The 22,877-nt window shown below is 67.9% G+C and overlaps 3 protein-coding genes across 4 annotated transcripts; 1 reads left to right on the forward strand and 2 right to left on the reverse strand.

Annotated features, from left to right (window-relative positions):
• Positions 1–946: 946 nt before the first annotated feature.
• Positions 947–7,250, reverse strand: TUBB (tubulin beta class I). The gene is made up of 4 exons (XM_068923878.1): positions 7,022–7,250; positions 4,480–4,588; positions 4,148–4,258; positions 947–3,427 (listed from the first exon to the last, which is right to left on the reverse strand). Exons 1-4 carry the CDS (start codon positions 7,076–7,078, stop codon positions 2,370–2,372), a joined length of 1,335 nt encoding a protein of 444 aa, XP_068779979.1. The 5' UTR covers positions 7,079–7,250; the 3' UTR covers positions 947–2,369.
• Positions 7,251–8,201: 951 nt separating this feature from the next.
• MDC1 (mediator of DNA damage checkpoint 1) lies at positions 8,202–16,798 on the forward strand. Its single transcript, XM_068923849.1, has 13 exons — positions 8,202–8,215; positions 8,362–8,404; positions 9,336–9,440; positions 9,543–9,597; positions 9,709–10,778; positions 11,592–11,654; positions 11,752–11,825; positions 11,931–12,188; positions 12,426–12,509; positions 12,636–12,821; positions 13,572–13,697; positions 14,875–14,985; positions 16,580–16,798. Exons 2-13 carry the CDS (start codon positions 8,365–8,367, stop codon positions 16,796–16,798), a joined length of 2,391 nt encoding a protein of 796 aa, XP_068779950.1. The 5' UTR covers positions 8,202–8,215; positions 8,362–8,364.
• A 1,432-nt stretch (positions 16,799–18,230) lies between these two features.
• On the reverse strand, positions 18,231–21,572 carry LOC138063833 (uncharacterized). 2 transcript variants are annotated; one of them, XM_068923905.1, is made up of 2 exons: positions 20,658–21,572; positions 18,231–20,112 (listed from the first exon to the last, which is right to left on the reverse strand). In XM_068923905.1, exons 1-2 carry the CDS (start codon positions 21,570–21,572, stop codon positions 18,427–18,429), a joined length of 2,601 nt encoding a protein of 866 aa, XP_068780006.1. In that variant the 3' UTR covers positions 18,231–18,426. The 2 variants fall into 2 exon arrangements, with proteins under 2 accessions (XP_068780006.1, XP_068780005.1); XM_068923904.1 differs by having other exon boundaries at positions 18,231–20,111; positions 20,654–21,572.
• Positions 21,573–22,877: the final 1,305 nt, after the last annotated feature.

A 22,877-nucleotide genomic window follows, 5' to 3' on the forward strand; every position in this document is an offset into this window, starting at 1 on the left:
CCCACCTGGGGACAGGACGGTTTGGGAGACACCCACAGGGCTGTGGGTGCCCAACAGCACCCTGAGGACGGGGAGGCGCCAGCCCTGCCGCAGCCCGCTGAGGGGCGGCGCCCGTCACCGGGGCCTCGGGGACCCTCCTGTCACCCGTGGGGTGGCACCCGTCACCTTTGGGTGCTGCCCTGCCCCTTCCCCTGCTTATTTATTTTATTCTATTTTATTTATTTAAGGGGGATTTATTTAATTTGGGGTTTTTTCTATTTATCACTGTTATTTAAGGGAGGGGCAGCACCCCTCCACCCCCCCCAACCGAGCGCAATAAATCTCACCCGGACGCCTGGGCCCTCTGAGCGTGTGGCGTTAGGGGGAAGGTTTTGGGGTGAATCCTGGCCATTTTGGGGCCAGGGGGTGGTGGCCGGATGCCTGGGCCCACCTCTGGCCCCGCCCACTCATCCCTGCGCAAGGTGACGGAGCAGATGACATTTGGGGGCCAGCTGACCTGGGGGTGCCACCCACCTCTGTGTGTCACCCTGAGGTGCCACCACCGAGATGCCACTGTCCCCACTGCCACCTCCCCCCATGTGCTACTGGGTCCCCACCTCAGGGTCACCCTGTCACCTGCTGGGTCCCCACCTCAGGGTCACCCTGTCACCTGCAAGGGCTGGTCTGTGGGGGGGGGGGGGGGGAAGGTTGTCCCTGGACACCTTGGTCCCTCAGGGTGGGGGGACAACCTGGAGGAGGGGGATGTGGCCACCGCTATGGGGACCTTCAGGGGGATCTTCAGAGGGAACGTGGGGCCACCAGGACCAGGGGACACAGGGACATGACGTGGCCACCCACTCCCCTCACCACGGGGACAGGAGAACTGGAGGCACCACAGGGATGTGGGAGGAGGGCCACCCTCGCCCCGGGGACCCAGCAGGGGACATGGGGACACAAGGACACACGGTGGCTTTACATCCCGGGTTTATTCCTCGCCCGGGGGCGGCTTTTCAATATGAAAAAAAAAAAAACTTAAAAAGAAGGAAAATGAACCAAAAAAAAACAAAACAAAACCGGATGGATCACAGGTGAGGGGACATGGCGGGGACAGGACGGGAGCGCCCCCGCAGCTGGGGACATGGGGGACAAAAGCCACCCGGGAGCCCCCGGCCCTGCCTTTTTTTTTTTTTTTTTTTTTTTTTTAGGGAGAAACCAGGCTGATTTGGTTAAGGGGGGGGCCACAATAATTTAGTGGTGGGGTCCATCGCCATGGTGGGGACAGGGGATCCCCGGTGACACCGGAGGGGGTGGCAGTGGCTCTGCAGGGACAGGGACGAGGGCGCTGCGGTGTCGAGGACGAAGGATCTCTGGTGACGCCGACGAAGGAGCTGCGGTGACGAAGATGATGGAGGACGAAGGAGCCGTGGTGACAATGGTTCTCCGGTGACCGCAATGGTGAAGGACGAGGAGTCTCCGGTGACAGTGACGACTGAGGAGCTACGATGCTTCTTGGGTGACGAGGGTGCGCCGGTGACGAGGACGAAGGCTCTCCGAGGACGATGATGATGGAGGACGACGAAGGAGCTGCGGTGATGATGATGAGGGAAGAGACGAGGGCTCTCCAGTGACCATGATGGTGGAGAAGGACAAGGGCTCTCTGGTGACTATGATGGCAGAGAAGGGACAAGGGCTCACCGAGGATGATGAAGACCAAGGATGAGGGTTCTCCACTGATGATGATGAGAGGATGAAGGACGAGGGTTTTTCCGGTGACGAGGACAATTGCTTTCTGGTGACGACGATGACGATGGCCAAGGATGAGGGCTTTCCAGTGACGATGATGAAGACAAAGGATGAGAGCTTTCCGGTGCTGCTGGACAAGGACGAGGTCTCTCTGGTGACGATAGCGATGGGAGGACGAAGGCTCTCCATGATGAGGGACAAGGGCTCTCTGGTGACATTGGAGGAGGACGCGGCGCTCCAGTGACAACGATGACGGACAAGGACGAGGGCTCTCCGGTGACACTGGAAAAGGACGAAGAAGAGGGTTCTCCGGTGATGATGACGACGGACGACGGCTCTCCGGTGACGCTAGAGAAGGACAAGGAAGAGGGTTCTCCGGTGATGATGATGATGGACGACGGCTCTCCGGTGACGCTAGAGAAGAACAAGGAAGAGGGTTCTCCGGTGACGCTAGAGAAGGACGAGGGCTCTCCGGTGACGAAGACAACGGAAGGACGAGGGCTCTCCGGTGACGAAGACAACGGGCAAGGACGAGGGCTCTCCGGCGACGCCGGAGAAGGACGAGGGCTCTCCGGCGACGAAGACAACGGAAGGACGAGGGCTCTCCGGCGACGCCGGACAGGAAAGGGAGGGCTCTGCGGCGGCTTTCAAGCCTCCTCTTCGGCCTCTTCACCGAAGTCCTCCTCTTCCTCGGCCGTGGCGTCCTGGTACTGCTGGTACTCGGAGACCAGGTCGTTCATGTTGCTCTCGGCCTCGGTGAACTCCATCTCGTCCATGCCCTCGCCCGTGTACCAGTGGAGGAAGGCCTTGCGGCGGAACATGGCCGTGAACTGCTCCGAGATGCGCTTGAAGAGCTCCTGGATGGCCGTGCTGTTGCCGATGAAGGTGACGGCCATCTTCAAGCCCCGGGGCGGGATGTCGCACACAGCCGTCTTCACGTTGTTGGGGATCCACTCGACGAAGTAGGAGCTGTTCTTGTTCTGCACGTTGAGCATCTGTTCGTCCACCTCCTTCATGGACATGCGGCCCCGGAAGACGGCGGCCACCGTGAGGTAGCGCCCGTGTCGAGGGTCGCAGGCGGCCATCATGTTCTTGGCGTCGAAGACCTGCTGGGTGAGCTCGGGGACGGTGAGGGCCCGGTACTGCTGGCTGCCGCGTGACGTCAAGGGGGCGAAGCCGGGCATGAAGAAGTGGAGACGAGGGAAGGGCACCATGTTGACCGCCAGCTTGCGCAGGTCGGCGTTGAGCTGCCCGGGGAAGCGGAGGCAGGTGGTGACGCCGCTCATGGTGGCCGACACCAGGTGGTTGAGGTCTCCGTAGGTGGGAGTGGTCAGCTTGAGGGTACGGAAGCAGATGTCATAGAGGGCTTCGTTGTCGATGCAGTAGGTCTCGTCCGTGTTCTCCACCAGCTGGTGCACCGACAGCGTGGCGTTGTAGGGTTCCACCACCGTGTCCGAGACCTTGGGTGAAGGCACCACGCTGAAGGTGTTCATGATGCGGTCGGGATACTCCTCGCGGATCTTGGAGATGAGCAGGGTGCCCATGCCCGAGCCGGTGCCACCACCCAGCGAGTGGGTCAGCTGGAAGCCCTGCAGGCAGTCGCAGCTCTCCGCCTCTTTGCGCACCACGTCCAGCACCGAGTCCACCAGCTCCGCCCCCTCCGTGTAGTGGCCCTTGGCCCAGTTGTTGCCGGCGCCGCTCTGGCCTGGTGGTGGGTTGGGGACACGGGTTAGGACCGGGCCGTGGGGACGCCCGGGGAGGGTTGTTGGGTCTCCTCTGGGGTTGTCAGCTCTCTCTTGGAGAGCTCCAGCTCCTTTGGGAGCTCCATCCCACCCTTGGGGACCTCCATCACCCTCCTTGAGGGACCCTGAGCTCCATGGGGACCTCCATCCCACCCTTGGGGACTTTGAGGTCCTTGGGGACCTTCAGCTTCTCCTTGGGCATCTTAAATCTTCCCCATGAGGACCTCAAACTTCTCCTCAGGGACCTCTGTCACCCTCCTTGGGGACTCAGAGCTCCTTAGGGACCTCCGTCCCACCCTTGCGGACCGCCATCTTCTCCTTAGGCATCTCTATCTCCCCATTGGAGACCTTCATCGTCCTCCCCAGGTACCCCCAGTGCACCTTGGGGACCTCCAGCTCCTTTGGAGACCTTGATCCTCCTCCTTGGGCATCTCCAACCCACTCATGGGACCCCTCCCCCAGCACCTTGGGGACCTGATCACCCTTCCTTAGGGACCTCCACCTTCCCCTTGGGAACCCGCCACCTCCTGGGCCACCAAGGGGACAGCAGGGACCTGCCATCCCCCAAAATGTCCAATAGGGCCACACAAGGAACTCGACCCCACAGGTGGGATGCGGCCACCAGTGCAGGGCCAGCAAGGGGACCGGGGGGCAGGGGACACTGGGGACACTTGGGGACTCACCGAAGACGAAGTTGTCAGGCCGGAAGATCTGCCCAAAGGGTCCCGAGCGCACCGAGTCCATGGTGCCCGGCTCCAGGTCCACGAGGATGGCCCGTGGCACGTACTTGCCCCCTGGGGACAGCACCGTGTCACCAGTGGGAGGTGACACGGGGCCACCCCGGGGCCACCGTCACCCCCAGCCACCCCCCACCCACGTGTCTTCCCTCCCCAACCACCCCGGTGGAGACCTTCAAGAGGGCAGATGGGTTTGGGGAGGGGGGAGGGAGTGAGGCGAGTGGGCGAGGGCTCAGCAGGGATGGAGTCAGGGAGGATGACGGGGACAGTGACAGTACCGGTGGCCTCGTTGTAGTAGACGCTGATGCGGTCGAGCTGGAGGTCGCTGTCGCCGTGGTAGGTGCCGGTGGGGTCGATGCCGTGCTCGTCGCTGATCACCTCCCAGAACTGCGGGGCCAATGTCAGCGCGCCCGGACGCCTGGGCCCCCCCCCTCCCTGCCCCACCTCAGGGATGACCTGGGTCCCTCCCACCTTGGGGACCACCTGGGTGCTGGCACCATGCAGCCTCAGGGAGGGGCGGAGCCTAGCCCCAGGGGGTGGAGTCATTGCAAGGGGCAGGGCCTGTCCTTGAGGGGGTGGGGCCGTTCCAGGGGGTGGGACCTGCCCCAAGGGGTGGGGCCTGCAAGGGGGCGGGGCCTGGGGGGGCACTTGGGTGTCACCTCCCTCCCCCCACTCTGAAAACGGCTGGGCGGGAAGCGGAAGCGGCCAGGCACCGCCGAAATTTCAAATGGGCCAAATTAGCCAAATTGGAATGTTTTCCCCCCACCCCCCAATTCCCATCTGAAATTTCACCTCCAAAATTTTAAAACTTTTAAGATTTTTTTTGTTCTTTCACCCAAATTCTATTTTTTTTCTTTTTTTTTTAATTAGGGAGGGTCTTAGCGGGGGGGGGAGGGGGGTGCACAGGGGTGGGGGGCACCCAGGGACCCCCCACATCCCCCCAAGGTCACCTTGCCAGGGGAGGTGACCACACCCCTCAGGCCAAAAACGGGCCAAAACATCGCAGTTTTAGGACTGAAGGCAGAAAAAAGGGTTTGAAAATGGCATTTTAGCTGCAAAAACCCCGTTTGAGGCTCACAGGAGGCATTTGGGGGGGGGGGGGGCTCCAGCTTCTACTGCTAGGAGTCCAATTTGGGTTTTTTTTTTGGCCCAGAAATCTTTTTGGGGCGGAAATTCCGTTTTGTGGCTGGAAAAAATCCATTTTGGAACCAAAGTTCTCTGTTTTGGGGCTTAAAATACTTCATCAGCAAAAAAGCCCATTTTGTGGGCTGAAAAAAAATCCCTTCAGGGACTAAAAAGGCATTTTGACGTGGAAAAATGCCATTCTTGCAATAAAAGACCTCAATTTCGGGGCCGAAAGGTCCATTCTGGGTAGGAGAAACCCTTTTTGGAGGCTCAAAAAAATCCTCCATTTAAGGGCTAAAAAACCACCGTTTTGGGGTGAAAAAAGCCTGCTGAGGTACTGAAAATAGGCAGAAAAGGCATATTTTTTGAGATTAAAAAATGATTTGGGGGTATAAAAATCCTATTTTAGGATTCTGGGGCTGAAAATTCCATTTTGGGGGAGAAAGCCCCCATTTTGATGGGTAAAAAAACACTATTGGGGGAAAGACCAATTATATTTTAGGCTCAAACCTCTACATTTTGGAGCTGAAAGCAACTTTTATGGGTAGAAAGCTCCTATTTTGGGGCGGAAAAATTCCTGTAGGGACACAAAAGATCCTATTCTGGGGCTGAAAATCCCCATTTGGAGGATGAAAACCCCTTTAAGAGCAGAGAGTCCCCGCCTTGGGGCTAAAAAAAGATGTATTTTGGGGCGAATAAAGTCTCTTCTAGGAGCAGGAAAGAAAAAAAAACCTAAATTTTAGGTCTGAAAACCCCATTTGGCAGCAGAAACCCCAATTTCGGGGCTGAAAAAAAAAAGCAGCATTTCAGAACGGAAAGATCGTATTTTGGGGGTGAAAAACCTTCACTTTGGCGTTGAAAAGCCATAATTTGGGGCAAAAAACCCACCCTTCGGGAGCACAAAGGTCCCATTCTTGGGCCGGGAGCCTCCATTTTGGGGCGGAAACGCCTCCATTTTGGGGGCTGAAAAAACCCCCCGTTTCAGCGCTGAAAAAAACCCACTCAGACGCAAAAACAAAAAAAAAGCTCTTTTTTCCTTTTTTTCGGTGCGGGAAACCTCCATTTCGAGACAGCCAAGTCCATTTTGGGGCAGAAAGCTCCTTTTCAAGGACTTAAGGAAACCATTCGGGGAACAAAGCCCCCGTTCTGGGGCTGGAAACCCCGTGCTGGGGGGGGGAGGGGGGCGGCGCCCGTTTTGAGGCTGAAAACTCCCTTTTCGAGGAGCCGAAAACCCCCATTTCGGGTCGGAAACCCCCCCCCCCGTTTCCTGACTGAAACCACCGCCCCTCATTTTGGGGGGCCGCCAGCCTCCATTTTGAGGCGAAAACCCTCCATTTCGGGGGCCGCCGGCCTCCATTTTGAGGCGAAAAACCTCCATTTCGGGTCTTAATTAATGGATTTTTTTTTTTCTCCTGAGGAGAGAGGCATTTTTTTTTCCGCGATCGACCCCACCCCTTCCCTTGCGGGCGGGAAAAACGCGGTTTCGGGCCGAAATCCCCCTCTTAATCCGGGGCCTCGCCCCCCCTCGCCCCTCCCCCCGCCTTTGTCTGCCGCCGGTGGGGGAGGGGCTCGCGCGCGCGGGCGGGAGGGGGGGGGAAGGGTCGCCTTAAAGGGGCCGCAGCGGGCGGGGAGGCGGCGGCGGCCGCGGTGGACCCCCCCCCTCCCCAACTACGCTCCCCCCCACCCCGCCCTCACCTTGGCCCCGATCTGGTTGCCGCATTGGCCGGCCTGGATGTGGACGATCTCCCTCATGGCGGCGGCGGGTCGGGCTCGGTTGGCGGTGTCGCTGTGTCCCCCTTCCCCCCGCGGCGCTGCGGGCCCTCCCACCCCCCGGTGCGGTTTAAGCGGGTGGCGGCGCGGCCCCTTTAAGGCGGGAAGCGCTGGCGCGAACGCGGCGGCGACAACAGCGGCAGTGCGGCAGCGGCGGCCCCCGCCGCGCCTCATATAGACCAAGCCCCGGCGGGCGGCCCCGCGCGCCCATTGGTCGGCTCCCGTCGGCCGGCGGCTCCCATTGGCGGGCGGCGCGGGGCGGCTCTGCCCACTCCCCCCCTCCCCTCTCTCCGCCGCGTGGGCGGGCGGCGCCGCCTCCCATTGGGCCGCCGCGTGGCCACGTGGGGGCTGGAGACCCGGGGGAGGGAGGGGGGAGGGAGGGCGCTGCGGGCGGGAAGGGAGCGGCCGCGCGGGGGCTGCTGGGAGATGTAGTCCGGGAGGGGGTTGGGGCGGGGCCGAACAAAGGCGGCGCCGGACGCCTGGGCCCCTCAGGCCCCGCCCCCCCACCCCCGAGAGGGGCCCAGGCGACCGGGACGCGCGCGTGTCCCAGAGGCCCTTGCGTGTGCTTGGCGTGTCCACGGCGCGGGCGACCTCACCTCGGCTCCCCCCCCCCGTCCTCCCCGTTTGCGTCCCGCCGGGGCTCATTAGCCTAAGCCCTAATTAATTAACGGCCCTAATTAATCAACGGTCCGAATTAGGGCCCGGCGCCATGCTTCGGAGGACCCGCCGGGCGCGCCGCTCTGCCCCGCGCCGCGCGGCCGCTCTGTGGTGAGGGTGGGACGCTCTAGGCGACTCTCGATGGTGCGCCCCCGGCGCGGCAGGCTCTTCGTGCCGGCGGGAGGGCTCTCTAGGCAGTTGGTGACAATAGAGAGCGGCCTCCGCCGGCCGCTCTGCCCGCCGCACTCTATGGTACCGCCGAGCAACAGCCGCTCCGCCATAGCCCGGAGGACCAGCCCGCTCTGGCCGCTCTCTACGCTCGCCGAGGCCCCGCCCCGCCGGAGCCGCGCGTGATGGACGTGAGCGGCGGCCACTCAGAGAGGGCGCCGGGCGGGGCGGGCGGCTGCGCGGGCCAATGGGAGCGGCGGAGGGGGGCGGGGCGCGGCGGGGCGCGCGAGAGGGGTGAGCGCGGCGCGGAGCCGGGCGGGGGGCGCTTAAAGGGGCCGCGGCGGGGCTGGAGGGGGGGGTCGGGGGGGGCAGGAGGTTTTTGGGGGGGGGGTCGTTGCCTGTCTCAGCCCAGGTCCCCCCCCCTTCCCCCCCCCCTCCAGGCCATGGAGCGGCGCCTGCGGGGCCTCGGCTGCCCCCGCTCAGGTACGGCCGGACGCCTGGGCCCCTTGTTGGGGGGGGTGGGGGGAAGGTCCCCGGACGCCTGGGTCCCTTTTGGGGGTGGAGGGGTCCCGGACACCTGGACCCCTTGTGGTGAGGGGGGGGGTTCCCGGACGCCTGGGCCCCTCGGGGTAGGGGGGACCCGGACACCTGGGCCCCTTTTGGGAGTGGGGGAAGGTCCCCGGACACCTGGGCCCCTCATGGGGGGGGTCCCCGGACGCCTGGGCCCCTTTTGGGAGTGGGGGAAGGTCCCCGGACACCTGGGCCCCTCATGGGGGGGGTCCCCGGACGCCTGGGCCCCTTTTGGGGGTGGGGGAAGGTCCCCGGACGCCTGGGCCCCTCATGGGGGGGGTCCCCGGACGCCTGGGCCCCTTTTGGGAGTGGGGGAAGGTCCCCGGACGCCTGGGCCCCTCATGGGGGGGGTCCCCGGACGCCTGGGCCCCTTTTGGGGGTGGGGGAAGGTCCCCGGACGCCTGGGCCCCTCATGGGGGGGGGTCCCCGGATGCCTGGGCCCCTTTTGGGGGTGGGGGAAGGTCCCCGGACGCCTGGGCCCCTCATGGGTGGGGGCTCCCCGGACACCTGGGCCCCTTGTTGGGGGTGGGGGGGGTCCCCGGACACCTGGGCCCCTCGGGGTGGGGGGTCCCTGGATGCCTGGGCCTCTTTTGGGGATGGGGTCAAGGTCCCCGGACACCTGGGCCCCTCCGGGTGAGAGTGGGGGGCTCCCCGGACACCTGGGCCCCTTGTTGGGGGGTGGGGGGAAGGTCCCCGGCCACCCAGGTCCCACGGGGTTGGTCGAGGGCCCCGGACGCCTGGGCCCCTCCAGGGTGGGGGGGATTTGGTGGGGGGGGGGGAAGGAGACAGACAATGGAGGATCGCCGGCGTCACCCGGACGCCTGGGCCCCCCCCGCCCCCGCAGGAGCCGGCCCGAAGCGGCGCCGGGGGCCGCCGCCGCCGCCCCCCACCGCCCTGGCCAGCGATTCGGAGGGCGACGAGGGGCCCCGCCGGAGGCGCCCGCCCCGCCGTGAGTGCGGCGCCGCGTTATCGTAGGGCCTACGACAACGCCGCGTTTTGGGGGGGGGGTCAGTTCCTGTAGGTCCTACCCTAACTCTTCCCCACACCCCAGGTGCCAGCCGGGTCCCCGACGGAGGAGAAACGTCACCCGCCGCCATCCCGGAGAGGTAGGAGGAGCCGCCCGGACGCCTGGGCCCGCTGCGGTGGGGCGCGTGCGGTGGCGGGGAGGGGGGATCCAGCTGTGGGGGCCGCGCTGGATCCAGCTGTGGCGCCCGCAGCGACCCGGAGGAGCCAAACGTGGCAGCAGCTGGACAGCGGGCGCCGGCCCTGCGCCTCGACAGCGACACGGATGTGGAGGAGCCGCCAGATGTGCGGCCCGCGGTGGCGGCGGGCGCCCTGGCACATCTGGCCGAGCCCGGGGCGGTGAGCGGCAGCGATACAGATGTGGAGGGGGCCGAGTCGCCGCCGGCTCGGTGCCCAGATGTTTCGGCCGCCCCGAACGGTCGCGCCAGCCCCGGCAGCGATACAGATGTGGAGGCGGTGGCTGATACAGATGTTTCGGCCGCCCCAAACGGGCTCCGTAGCCCCGGCAGCGATACAGATGTGGAGGTGGCTGCGGATACAGATGTTCCGGCCGCCCCGAATGGTCGCGCCAGCCCCGGCAGCGATACAGATGTGGAGGTAACGGCGGATACAGATGTTTCGGCCGCCCCAAACGGGCTCCGTAGCCCCCGCAGCGATACAGATGTGGAGGCGGTGGCGGATACAGATGTTTCGGCGCCGCTCCCCGCCCTCAGCCTGGACAGCGACACGGACACGGAGGAGCCGGCGGCCCGTCCAGATGTTGCCGCCCGGCTGTCCCCACCCGGCTCCCGCCTTCCAGATGTTGCCCCGCCAGATGTGCGCCGCACGCCCTCGCCGAGCAATACAGATGTGGTGGAGGTGCCAGATGTGGGGGGCCAGGCCGCCGCCGCCCCGGAGCCAGATGTGGCGTCAGGCAGCGATACAGATGTGGAGGAGCTGCCAGATGTTGGGGGCCGAGTCCGCGGCGCCGCCCCGGAGCCAGATGTGGGCAGCGATACAGATGTGGAGCTGGTGGCCCCCACCCCGGACCGGCGCCCCCCCCGGCGGGCACAGCTGGCCCCGACACGCCGCCCCCCCGTGCCAGCTGTGCCCGCCCCGGAGCCAGATGTGCTGCCCGAAACGCAGCCCTTCGCCCCCGGCCCGGAGCCAGATGTGCTGCCCGAAACGCAGCTCTTCGCCCCCAGCCCGGCCGGCCGAGGGGCCGAGCCAGCCGCGGGGCCCAGGAGTCCGGGCGCCGGGGAGGAGAGCGCCGGCGACGCTGAGGGTGAGTTTGGGGTGGGGGGGCGATGGTGCCGGGCGCCTGGGTCCCTGTTCCCCACCTCAGGACGCCTGGGCCCCTTCCCCGACCTCCCTGGGTCCCCCTTCACCCGGACGCCTGGGCCCCTTCCCCGACCTCCCTGGGTCCCCCTTCACCCGGACGCCTGGGCCCCTTCCCCGACCTCCCTGGGTCCCCCTTCACCCGGACGCCTGGGCCCCTTCCCCGACCTCCCTGGGTCCCCCTTCACCCGGACGCCTGGGCCCCTTCCCCGACCTCCCTGGGTCCCCCTTCACCCGGACGCCTGGGCCCCTTCCCCGACCTCCCTGGGTCCCCCTTCACCCGGACGCCTGGGCCCCTTCCCCGACCTCCCTGGGTCCCCCTTCACCCGGACGCCTGGGCCCCTTCCCCGACCTCCCTGGGTCCCCCTTCACCCGGACGCCTGGGCCCCTTCCTTGACCTCCCTGGGTCCCCCTTCACCCGGACGCCTGGGCCCCTTCCCCGACCTCCCTGGGTCCCCCTTCACCCGGACGCCTGGGCCCCTTCCCCGACCTCCCTGGGTCCCCCTTCACCCGGACGCCTGGGCCCCTTCCTTGACCTCCCTGGGTCCCCCTTCACCCGGACTCCTGGGCCCCTTCCCCGACCTCCCTGGGTCCCCCTTCACCCGGACGCCTGGGCCCCTTCCTTGACCTCCCTGGGTCCCCCTTCACCCGGACGCCTGGGCCCCTTCCTTGACCTCCCTGGGTCCCCCTTCACCCGGACGCCTGGGCCCCTTCCCCGGACGCCTGGGCCCCGCTCGAAGCTCTCCCCTTCGCCCCGCAGATGAGCCCGAGCTCTTCCTGGAGGCGACGCAGAACTTCCTGCCGCCGGCGCCCGGCACCGCAGGTAGGACGCCCGGACGCCTGGGCCCTTCGGACGCCTGGGTCCCCCGGGCGGGGTCCCGGACGCCTGGGTCCTGCCCGTGACACCCCCGACCCCGCAGGAGCCGCCGAGGAGCCGCCGGAGCCGGCCCCGCCCCCGGACGCCTGGGCCCCTCCCGCTGCGCCCCCACCCGAGGTGAGCACCTCTCCCCCGAGGGGGCCCAGGCGTCCGGGCGCCGCTCACCCCGCAACCGCTCAGGGGGCCCAGGCGTCCGGCCGCTGACCCTTCCCCTCCCCGCAGGTGGGGGCGGGGCTCCGCCGCAGCCAACGCCTGGCCCGGAGCCGAGGGGGCGGGACCACGGAGGGGGCGGAGCCTCCAGCACCCAGCCCCGCCCCCCCACGCCGCAGCTGCCGCCGCCCCCCGCAGCCCCAGGAGCCCCCGGCCAAGCGGGGGCGGGGCCAGGCCGAGCCCCGCCCCTCGGAGCCCCGCCCTGCCAAGGCCCGCCCTCAGCCCCGCCCCCGCCAGGCCGCCGCCTCCCCCCCGGGGAGCAGCAGGCAGGTGGGTGGGGCCTGAGAGGGGGCGGGGCTGTGTGTGGAGTGGGCGGGGCTTTGCCTCGATGGTGGGGGCTGGTGGGGCGGGGCTAGATGTGGAGGGGGTGGGGCCTGAGCATGGTGGGCGGGGCCAGGAGTGGAGCAGGTGGAGCCTATGCATGGGTGGGGTTTAGTGGTGGGGGTGGGGTCAGAGGTGGGGGGTGGAGCTTATGGGTGACTCCACCCCCCTCCTTGCCCCGCCCAGGAGCCAGCGGAGCCTGAGGTCGCAGCGACGAGGCCCCGCCCCCAGCGCTGCCCCCGGGGGGACCCCGGCTCCACCCCCCCCAAGGTAGGACCCCACGGCATCGTGGGACAGGGGGGTCGGCCATGCCGGGAGGGGGAGAGCGAGACAAGGGGGCTGGGCGCGTCGTTGGCGTGTTCTTAGCGTGTGCTTGGCGTGTCTGGGCCGGGGCAGGTGCTGTTCACGGGGGTGGTGGCCGCGGCGGGGACGGTGGCCGCCCTGGGGCTCCTCGGCGGCTCGGTGGCCGCCTCCGTCTTCGACTGCACCCACCTGGTGACCGACCGGGTCCGGCGCACCGTCAAGTTCCTCTGCGCCCTGGCCCGCGGCGTCCCCATCGTCACCCCCGAGTGGCTGCTCAAGGTGACGGCCGGCCGGTGTTGGGGGGGGGACCTCGGGGGCTTTGGGGACGTTGGGGGGGGTCTCCCGGGGGACGGAGGAGGACCTCGGGGACGTGGAGATCGTTGGGGACGTTGGGGGTCTCCTGGGGGATGAGGGGATCTTGGGGACAAGTAGATCTTGGGCACTTGGAGATCCTTGGGGACATTGGGGGTCTCCTGGGGGACAAGGGGACCTTGGGGACAGGTAGATCCTGGGCACATGGGGATCCTCGGGGACACCTGGGGACCTCGACGTTGGAGCTCTCATGGGGGACGAGGGGACCTTGGGCTCAAGTAGATCTTGGGCACTTGGAGATGCTTGGGGACATCAGGGGACATTGGGGGTCTCGTGGGGGACGAGGGGACCTTGGGGACAGGTAGATGTTGGGCACATGGGGATCCTTAGGGACATCTGAGGACCTTGGGGGGGGTCTCTTGGGGGTCAGGGTGGACCTTGGAGACAGGTAGAGCTTGGGGATGAGGGGTGGAGACTTGGGGACATCAGGGGACCTTGGGGCGGGGGTCTTTGGGGACACTGAGGGACCTTGGGGATAGAGGGGGGTCTCCTGCGGGACAGGGTGGTCCTTGGGGGACAGGACGACCTCGGGGACACCAGGGCTCTGCTGCTAAACGAAGGGGGGGAACCTGGGTCGGGGTGTCCTAGGGTGGGATGGGGGAGGTCCCCAGTGTCCCCGGGTCGGAGATGGCCCCGGTGACGGTGGCGTCCCCACAGAGCGCCCGCAGCGGGTGCGTGCTGGCACCCGGCGCCTTCCTGGTGCGGGACGCCGAGCAGGAGCGCGGCCTCGGCTTCAGCCTCGCCGCCGCCCTGCGGCGCGCCCGCCGCCGCGGCCTCCTCGAGGTGCGTCCCCGACTGTCCCCAACATCTGCCACCCGTCCCCTTGGTGTCCCCGAGACGTTCTCCATCCCCTTGGTGTCCCCGAGACGTTCTCCATCCCCATGGCATCCTCAAGATGTTCTCCATCCCCGTGGCGTCCCTGAGATGTTCTCTATCCCCACGGTGTCCCCGAGGTGCTGTCTGTCACCCGTGTGTCTCCAGGGCGTCCCCGCAGTGTCCCCCATGGTGACCTGAGGTGTCCCCAAGATGTTCTCCATCCCCGTAGGGCCCCAAGAGGTTCTCCATCCCCACGGTGTCCCCGAGGTCACCCATCCCCAGTGCCTCTCCACGGAGTCCCCATGGTGCCCCCAAGGCGTTCTCTATCCCCGAGGTGTCACCCATCCCCAGTGCCTCTCCACGGAGTCCCCATGGTGCCCCCAAGGCGTTCTCCATCCCCGAGGTGTCCGTGGGGTGTCCCCAAGGTGTCACCCATCCCCAGTGCCTCTCCACGGAGTCCCCATGGTGTCCCTAAGGCGTTCTCCATCCCTGAGGTGTCCGTGGGGTGTCCCCAAGGTGTCACCCATCCCCAGTGCCTCTCCATGGAGTCCCCATGGTGCCCCCAAGGTGTTCTCTATCCCCGAGGTGTCACCCATCCCCAGTGCCTCTCCACGGAGTCCCCATGGTGCCCCCAAGGCATTCTCTATCCCCGAGGTGTCCGTGGGGTGTCCCCGAGGTGTCACCCATCCCCAGTGCCTCTCCACGGAGTCCCCATGGTGCCCCCAAGGCCTTCTCCATCCCCGAGGTGTCCGTGGGGTGTCCCCGAGGTGTCACCCATCCCCAGTGCCTCTCCATGGAGTCCCCATGGTGCCCCCAAGGCCTTCTCCATCCCCGAGGTGTCCGTGAGGCGTCCCCCAGGTGTCACCCATCCCCAGTGCCTCTCCACGGAGTCCCCATGGTGTCCCTAAGGCGTTCTCCATCCCCGAGGTGTCCGTGAGGCGTCCCCAAGGTGTCACCCATCCCCAGTGCCTCTCCACGGAGTCCCCATGGTGCCCCCAAGGCCTTCTCCATCCCCGAGGTGTCCCTCACCCCACGTCCGACGTGTCCCCGCGGCGTCCCCGTCCCCCCGCGCGGCCTCGGCCCGTCCGGGGGGGGTTCGGGCTGACCTGGCAGCCGTCCGCCGGTGTCCCCGCCGCGTCCCCAGGGCTACGAGGTGCACGTCACCCCCAGCGTCCGCCCCGAGCCCGAGCTCATGCGCGACATCATCGCCTGCAGCGGTGGCACCTTCCTGCCGGCCATGCCGCACGTCTACGGGGTGAGCGGGGACACGGGGGGGGGGGTGTGGGGACATGGGGGGGGGGACGTAGGACATGGGGTGTCATCACCCGCGGTGGTGGCACCTTCATGGTGAGCGGGGACACAAGAGGACATGGGGGGACACGAGGGGACATGGACATGGGGACACAGGTGGGAGAGGGGATATGGGGACACGGGGGGACATAGAGGGCCGTGGGGACATGGGTGGGGTGTGGGGGGGACACGGGGACACGGGGACATGGTGGGGACTCCAGAGCACCTGACATAGGGGGACACGGGGACAACAGGGGGGGGACAGGGAGGGACGGGGGTCCCAGAGGTTGGGGGGGTCTTGGGGGGGGCCCTATGGGTCAGGGGAGTCTGGGGGGGACCAGGGAGGTCTCAGAGGGTCACGGGGGGGTCTTGAGGATCGAGGGGACCTGGGGGGGGGGTCTTGGGGGGAGGTTGGGGTCCTGAGGGGGGGGTCTCAGGGGTTGGGGGGAGCCAGGGGGGTCTTGGAGGTTTTGGGAGGGGGTTTCAGGGGTTGGGGGACCCTGAGGGGGTCTGGGGGGACCAGGGGGGTCTCAGAGCTCTGGGGGGACCGGGGGGGTCTCCGGGATTGGGGGGACCGTGGTGGGGTCCTGAGGGGATCCCATGGGTCGAGGGGACCAGGGGGGGTCTCAGAGGTCTGGGGGGGGCTCCGAGGTTTTTGGGGGGGGGGATATCAGGGGTTGGGGGGATTTGGGGGGGGGTCTCAGAGGGTCCCAGAGGGGTCTCGGGGGGTTGTGGGGAGGGTCTCCAAGGTTTTTTGGGGGGGGATCTCAGGGTCAGGGGAACCCGGGGGGGGGGTCTCGGAGGTTTTGGGGGGGGGTCTCAAAGGGGACCGGGGGGGTCTCGGGGGGTTGGAGAGACCAGGGAGGGTCTCCAAGGTTTTTGGGGGGGGGATCTAGGGGTTGGGGGGACCCGGTGGGGGGGGGTCTCAGAGGTTTTGGGGGGGGGTCTCAAAGGGGACCGGGGGGGTCTCGGGGGGTTGGAGAGACCAGGGAGGGTCTCCAAGGGTTTTTTGGGGAGGGGGGGGATCTCGGGGTTGGGGGGACCCGAGGGGTGGTCTCGAAGGTTTTGGGGGGGGTCTCAAAGGGGACCAGGGGGGTCTCGGGGGGTTGGAGAGACCGGGAAGGGTCTCCAAGGTTTTGGGGGGGGGGATCTCGGGGTTGGGGGCACCCAAGTGGGGGGGTCTCCAAGGTTTTTGGGGAGGGGGGGGATCTCGGGGTTGGGGGGACCTGAGTGGGGGGGTCTCCAAGGGTTTTTTGGGGAGGGGGGTATCTCGGGGTTGGGGGGACCCGGTGGGGGGGGTCTCAGAGGTTTTGGGGGGGGTCTCAGGGGGTTGGAGAGACTGGGGAGGGTCTCCAAGGGTTTTTTGGGGAGGGGGGTATCTCGGGGTTGGGGGGACCCGGGGGGGGTCTCAGAGGGGACCGGGGGGGTCTCGGGGGGTTGGAGAGACCGGGGAGGGTCTCCAAGGGTTTTTGGGGGTGGGGGGGGATCTCGGGGTTGGGGGCACCCGAGTGGGGGGGGGGTCTCAGAGGTTTTTTTTTCTTTTTTTGTCGCCCCCGCAGCCGCGGCGCCTGGTGATCTCGTGCGCGGCGGACGCGGGGCGCTGGGGGCCGGCGCTGGGCGCCCGCCTGCCCCTGGCCTCGGCCGAGCTGCTGCTGACGGGGCTGCTGCGCCAGCGCCTCGACCTCGAGCCCTTCCGCCTCCCCGGCCCCGAGCCGGCGGCGGCCCCCCCAGCCCGCTCCCCCCCCCGCCGCCGCCCCCGCCGCCGCCGCCCCCGGTAATAAACCTCCTTTCGCACCCGCCGCTGCTGTCGCTGCCGCCGCCGGGGGGGGCGCGGAGGGGGACACGGGGCGCTGGCACCTTCCTGGTGCGGCTGGGGGTCCCCGATCCCCCTTCTGGGAGGACATGGGGGGGACACGGGGTGCTGGCACCTTCCTGGTGCGGCTGGGGTCCCCGATCCCCCTTCTGGGGGGACATGGGGGACATGGGGGGGGGACACGGGGCGCTGGCACCTTCCTGGTGCGGCTGGGGGTCCCCGATCCTCCTTCTGGGGGGACATGGGGGGGACACGGGGTGCTGGCACCTTCCTGGTGCGGCTGGGGGTCCCCGATCCCCCTTCTGGGGGGACACGGGGGGGACACGGGGTGCTGGCACCTTCCTGGTGTGGCGGGGGGTCCCCGATCCCCCTTCTGGGGGGACATGGGGGGGACACAGGGTGCTGGCACCTTCCTGGTGCGGCTGGGGGTCCCGATCCCCCTTCTGGGGGGACATTGGGGGGGACACGGGGGACATGGAGGGGGGACACGGGGTGCTGGCACCTTCCTGGTGCAGCTGGGGGTCCCCGATCCCCCTTCTGGGGGGACACGGGGGGGACACGGGGTGCTGGCACCTTCCTGGTGCACCTGGGGGTCCCCGATCCCCCTTCTGGGGGGACATGGGGGGGACACGGGGTGCTGGCACCTTCCTGGTGCGGCTGGGGGTCCCCGATTCCCCCTTCTGGGGGGACATGGGGGGGACACAGGGGACATGGGGGGGACACGGGGCGCTGGCACCTTCCTGGTGCGGCTGGGGGTCCCCGATCCCCCTTCTGGGGGGACACGGAGGGGACACGGGGTGCTGGCACCTTCCTGGTGCACCTGGGGGTCCCCGATCCCCCTTCTGGGGGGACATGGGGGGGACACAGGGGACATGGGGGGGACACGGGGGACATGGGGGGGGACACGGGGTGCTGGCACCTTCCTGGTGCACCTGGGGGTCCCCGATCCCCCTTCTGGGGGGACACGGAGGGGACACAGGGGACATGGGGGGGACACGGGGTGCTGGCACCTTCCTGGTGCGGCGGGGGTCCCCGATCCCCCTTCTGGGGGGACATGGGGGGGACACGGGGCGCTGGCACCTTCCTGGTGCGGCGGGGGTCCCCGATCCCCCTTCTGGGGGGACATGGGGGGGACACGGGGCGCTGGCACCTTCCTGGTGCGGCTGGGGGTCCCCGATCCCCCTTCTGGGGGGACACGGGGGGGACATGGGGTGCTGGCACCTTCCTGGTGCAGCTGGGGTCCCCGATCCCCCTTCTGGGGGGACATGGGGGGGACACGGGGTGCTGGCACCTCCCCCTAGGGTTGGGGGTCCCTGATCCCCCCCAGAGGGGACACGCGGGGACACGAGTCGGGGACCCGGGGACGCGACGGGGCCAAGAAGAGGTGGAGCCAGGGCTGCGACCATGTCGTGTTCTTGCAAGGCCCTAACGACGGCTAACGAAGAGCTAAAAAGGGCTAATGAAGGCTAATGAAGGGCTAATGAGGCCTACTGAAGGCTAACGAGGGCTGACGAAGGCTACTGAAGGCTAACGAAGGGTTAATGAGGGCTAAGGAGGCCTACTGAAGGCTAATGAAGGGCTAACGAGGGCCGGCTAACGAGGGGGCAGCAGCCCCGGCAGGGCAGCGGTGGCCACCTGGCACCGCTGGGCCACAGTGGTGGCGGCGGTGGCCCCGGTTGCCCCCGTGGTGGCCACCAGCCCCCCCCGGGCCACCCGCAGCGCCCCCAGCAGGTGGCCCCGCGCCAGGCGCCCGCTGGCCCCCCACAGCGCCGCCGCCGCTGCCACCGCCTCGGGGACGTCCCCGAGTCCGGGCAGCCCGGCAGACTCCTCGGGGACACCTGGAGCCTTCTGGGCCACCTCGGCGGCTTTGGGGACGCCAAGCCCCACCTCGGGGACACCATGGGTCCCCTTGGGGACACCAGGACCCTCTGGAGGGACACCTGGAGCCCCTTGAGTCATCTCAGCGGCTTTGGGGACACCTGGATCCACCTGGGAGACATCTAGAGCCCCTTGGGCCACCACGGTGGCCTTAGGGACACCAGGCCCCACCTCGGGGCCACCTGGAACCCCCTGGGCCACCGTGGTGGCCTCAGGGCCATCAGGACCTCCTTCGGGGCCACCAGGTTGTCCCGGGGGGTCACCATCAGGTGCCAGGGCCACCCCGGTGCCATTGGCGGCCAGGGCGGCCTCGATGTCCTCAAGCCGGCAACGCAGGTGACAGTAGAAGTGGGTGGCCCCACGGCAGGCGCCCGCCAGGCGTCCCAAGGGTCCCCAGGCCACCGCGGCCCCGTGGCCCCGGGCCTCGGCCACCACGGCCGCCGTCATCGCCTCCGCCGCCCGGCCGGTGGCCTTGGTGGCCTCCCGCAGCCCCGCGCTGGCCGCAGCCACCCGGTCGCTGTGGGCAGCCACCGCCTCGGCCACCTCCGCCAGCTCCTTGGCCAACGGCAGGGCTTGGGTGGCCACCAGCAGCTCTTGGCGGGCCGCCGTCTCCCGGGCCACGGCGACTTCCAGCGCCTGGGCCGCCTCGCGGGTGGCCTTGTTGGTGGCTCCCGTGGCCACCACCGCCCCACACTCGTCCCCCAAGCGCTGGGCGGCCACGGCCATCGTCTCCCAGGTGGCCTCCACGGCCGCCACCGCTTCACGCCACTCCCGGGCGATGGCCGCCGCCATTGGCCAGGTGGCACTGGCCGGGGCATCGCCGGTGGTGGCCCTGGTGGTCCCAGAGGTGGCCTGGGTGGCTCCAATAATGGCCTTGGTATCTTCTGTGGTGGCCCCGGTGGTGGCCCCGGTGGCCGTGGCATCCCCGGTCGTGCCTCTGGTGGTCCCAGAAGTGGCCTCGGTGGCCCCAGTGGTGGCCTCGGTGGCCCTGGTGATGACCCCAGCAGTCCCAGAGGTGGCCAAGGCATTCCTGGCGATGGCCTGGGTGGTCCCGGCGGTGGTCCAGGTGGCTCCAGTGGTGACCACGGCAGCTACAGCATCCTGGGTGGTGGCCAGGGTGGCCCTGGAGGTGGCCTGGCCATCTCCAGTGGTGGCCTGTCCATCAGCGTTGGTGGCCCCAGCGGTGGCCAGGGCGCAGCGGAGGCGGGTGGCCTCACCGTGGCCGTGGTCCAGGGCCCGGCGGGCGTCGGCGCTGAGGGCCACCAAGGCGGCCCGCAGCGAGCCCGGTGGCCCCGCCAAGGGGACGTCCCCCGGGGTGGCTGCCAGCTCTCCCAGCGCGGCCACCGCGGCCACCAGCGGCTCCAGCAGCCACGGCCCCGGCTCCAGCCCCGCTGGAGACACCTGGGGACGGGGACACGGTTGGGCCGGGGACCCGATGGCCACTGTCCCCTCCCTCAGGGTCCTTATGTCACCCTGGGTGATGTCCCTTGTCCCCTCCCCGGGTCCTTGTGCCACCTTGGGGTCCCCAATGTCCCTTGTCCCCTCCCCAAGGTCCCTCTGCCCCCCTGGGTGATGTCACTTGTCCCCTCCCCAGGTCCTTGTGCCACCTTGGGGTCCCCGATGTCCACTGTCTCCTCCCCAAGGTCCCTCTGCCCCCCTGGGCGATGCTCCTTGTCCCCCCCACCAGTTTCCCTGGGCCACCCTGGGTCCCCGATGTCCCTTGTCCCCCCCCCAGGGTCCTTGTGCCACCTTGAGATCCCTGACATCCCTTGTCACCCCCCATTCCGGTGCCACCCCTGTCCCCAAGCAGGAGGATGCGGCCACCGTGTCCCCCCCACCCCAGCCGCGTTCCTCCCCCCCCCCCCGGTGACGCCGCTGCCGTCCCCTCCCGTCCCCGCGTCCCCCCCGGCCCCCGCCCCGGAGCGAAGTGCTGAGATGCGTCCCACCTCGGGGGGGTGCTGGGTCCCCATGGCCAGGACAGGGACGGCGGGGACGATGACGGGGACGGCCGGAGCCGGATGTGGCCTCTGGCTGGGGCGGGCCAGGATGAGCTCAGCTGCCGGGAACGGGGAAGGGCTGCGGGGCCGGCGGGATCCTGGTGGGATCCTGGTGGGATCCTGAGGGGTTCCTGGTGGGATCCTGGTGGGATCCTTGTGGGAACCTGGTGGGATCCTGGTGGGATTCTGGTGGGATTCTGGCAGGTTCCTGGTGGGATCCTGGAGGGATCCTGAGGGGTTCCTGGTGGGATCCTGGTGGGAACCTGGTGGGAACCTGGTGGGATCCTGAGGGGTTCCTGGTGGGATCCTGGTGGGATCCTGGTGGGAACATGGTGGGATCCTGGCGGGATCCTGGTGGGATCCTGGCAGGTTCCTGGTGGGATCCTGGTGGGATCCTGGTGGGATCCTGAGGGGTTCCTGGTGGGATCCTGGTGGGATCCTGGTGGGAACCTGGTGGGATCCTGGTGGGATCCTGGTGGGATCCTGAGGGGTTCCTGGTGGGATCCTGGTGGGATCCTGGTGGGATCCTGGTGGGATTCTGGTGGGATTCTGGCAGGTTCCTGGTGGGATCCTGAGGAGTTCCTGGTGGGATCCTGAGGGGTTCCTGGTGGGATCCTGGTGGGAACCTGGTGGGATCCTGAGGAGTTCCTGGTGGGATCCTGGTGGGATCCTGGTGGGATTCTGGCAGGTTCCTGGTGGGATCCTGGTGGGATCCTGGAGGGATCCTGGAGGGATCCTGAGGGGTTCCTGGTGGGATCCTGGTGGGATCCTGGAGGGATCCTGAGGGGTTCCTGGTGGGATCCTGGTGGGATCCTGGTGGGATTCTGGCAGGTTCCTTGTGGGTTCTTGACATGTTCTTGGCATGTCCCTGGCACATCCCCAATGTGTTCCCAGTGTGTCCCCAGCATGTCCCCAGCATATCCCCAGTGTGTCCCCAGTGTGTCCCTGGTGTGGGGATGGAGGGGACAGCCACCGTGGCCTCAAGGTCTCCAGGATGGACAGGGGACATCCCAGGACACAAGGGCCATCTAGGTGTCCTCAGGGTGGAGAGAGGACATCTCTGGTGTCCTCGGTGTCCCCAGGATGGAGATGTGACATCTAAATGCCCCAGTGTCCCCAGGATGACAAGGGCCATCTGGATGTCTCCAGGGTGGACAGGGGACACCCAGATGTCCCCGGTGTTCTCAGGATGGACAGGGACACCTCTGGTGTCCTTGGTGTCCCCAGGATGGAGAGAAGACATCTCCGGTGTCCTTGGTGTCCCCAGAACACAAGGGCCGTCCGGGTGTCCCCAGGGTGGACAGGGGACACCCAGACATCCCCAGCGTCCCCAGGACGGAGAGGGGCCATCCCCAGGGCCATGTAGGCGTCTCCAAGAGGGTCCTGGGGACGGCACCATCCCTAGAGTCCCTCCTGCAGGGCGGCCAGCGCCTGGACCAGGCGCCCGGTGGCCTCGGCGTCCCCGACCTCGGTCCCCAAGGCCGCCACGACGTCCCCGAGGGCGGCGGCGCTGGCGGCGAAGCCCCCGCCGGCCGCCAGGTCCTCCTCGACGGCGGCCAGCAGGGTCCCCAGCTGGTTGGCCACCTCCTCCAGGGTGGCCAGGGCGGCGGCGGCGGCGGCGGTGGCCTCGGCGGTGGCCTCGGCGGTGGCGGCGGCGGCCCGGGCCCGGCGGCGGTAGTGACGCGCCTGCTGCCGCTGGTGGCCCGCGGCGGCGGCCAGGTGGCTGGCGGCCGTCCTCGTGCCGTGCAGGGCCACCTGGCACAGCAGGGTGACGGTGGCCAGGCAGGGGACGAGGTGGCCCTCCTGCGTCATGCCCAACGCGTGCCGCACCACGTCCAGGGCCACTGTGGGGACAGCGGGGGCATTGGGGGACGTTGGGGGCAGTGGGGGACATTGGGGAAGTTGGGGACAGGGACGTTGGGGACATTGGGGACTTTGGGGTCATTGGGGGATGTTGGGGACATTGGGGACACAGGGGACATTGGGGGCATTGGGGGGCATTGGGGACATTGGGGATGGGGCACGTTGGGGACAGTAGGAGGTTGGGGTCAGCAAGGGGGTGCTGGGGATGGGGGACATTGGGGACATCGAGGGCAGGGGTCAGGGCCAGCAGGGGGACGTTGGGGATGGCAGGGACATTGGGGACAGGGCGTTGGGGACACTGTTGGG

The sequence above is a fragment of the Struthio camelus genome, chromosome 36 (assembly GCF_040807025.1).
Source record: "Struthio camelus isolate bStrCam1 chromosome 36, bStrCam1.hap1, whole genome shotgun sequence".
NCBI lineage: Eukaryota > Metazoa > Chordata > Aves > Struthioniformes > Struthionidae > Struthio > Struthio camelus.

Excerpts from the sequence above, each read along its gene's own strand:
- TUBB (XM_068923878.1), bottom strand. The coding sequence starts at position 7,078 with ATGAGGGAGATCGTCCACATCCAGGCCGGCCAATGCGGCAACCAGATC. Across the intron at positions 4,259-4,479 it reads CTACTACAACGAGGCCACCG|GGGGCAAGTACGTGCCACGG; the intron begins GTACTGTCACTG and ends TGCTGTCCCCAG. Across the intron at positions 3,428-4,147 it reads GCCTGACAACTTCGTCTTCG|GCCAGAGCGGCGCCGGCAAC; the intron begins GTGAGTCCCCAA and ends ACCCACCACCAG.
- MDC1 (XM_068923849.1), top strand. The coding sequence starts at position 8,365 with ATGGAGCGGCGCCTGCGGGGCCTCGGCTGCCCCCGCTCAG. Across the intron at positions 12,510-12,635 it reads CCGGCTCCACCCCCCCCAAG|GTGCTGTTCACGGGGGTGGT; the intron begins GTAGGACCCCAC and ends GGGCCGGGGCAG. Across the intron at positions 14,986-16,579 it reads CCATGCCGCACGTCTACGGG|CCGCGGCGCCTGGTGATCTC; the intron begins GTGAGCGGGGAC and ends TCGCCCCCGCAG.
- LOC138063833 (XM_068923904.1), bottom strand. The coding sequence starts at position 21,572 with ATGCCAAGAACATGTCAAGAACCCACAAGGAACCTGCCAGAATCCCAC. Across the intron at positions 20,112-20,653 it reads CCAGCACCCCCCCGAGGTGG|TGTCTCCAGCGGGGCTGGAG; the intron begins GACGCATCTCAG and ends CCCGTCCCCAGG.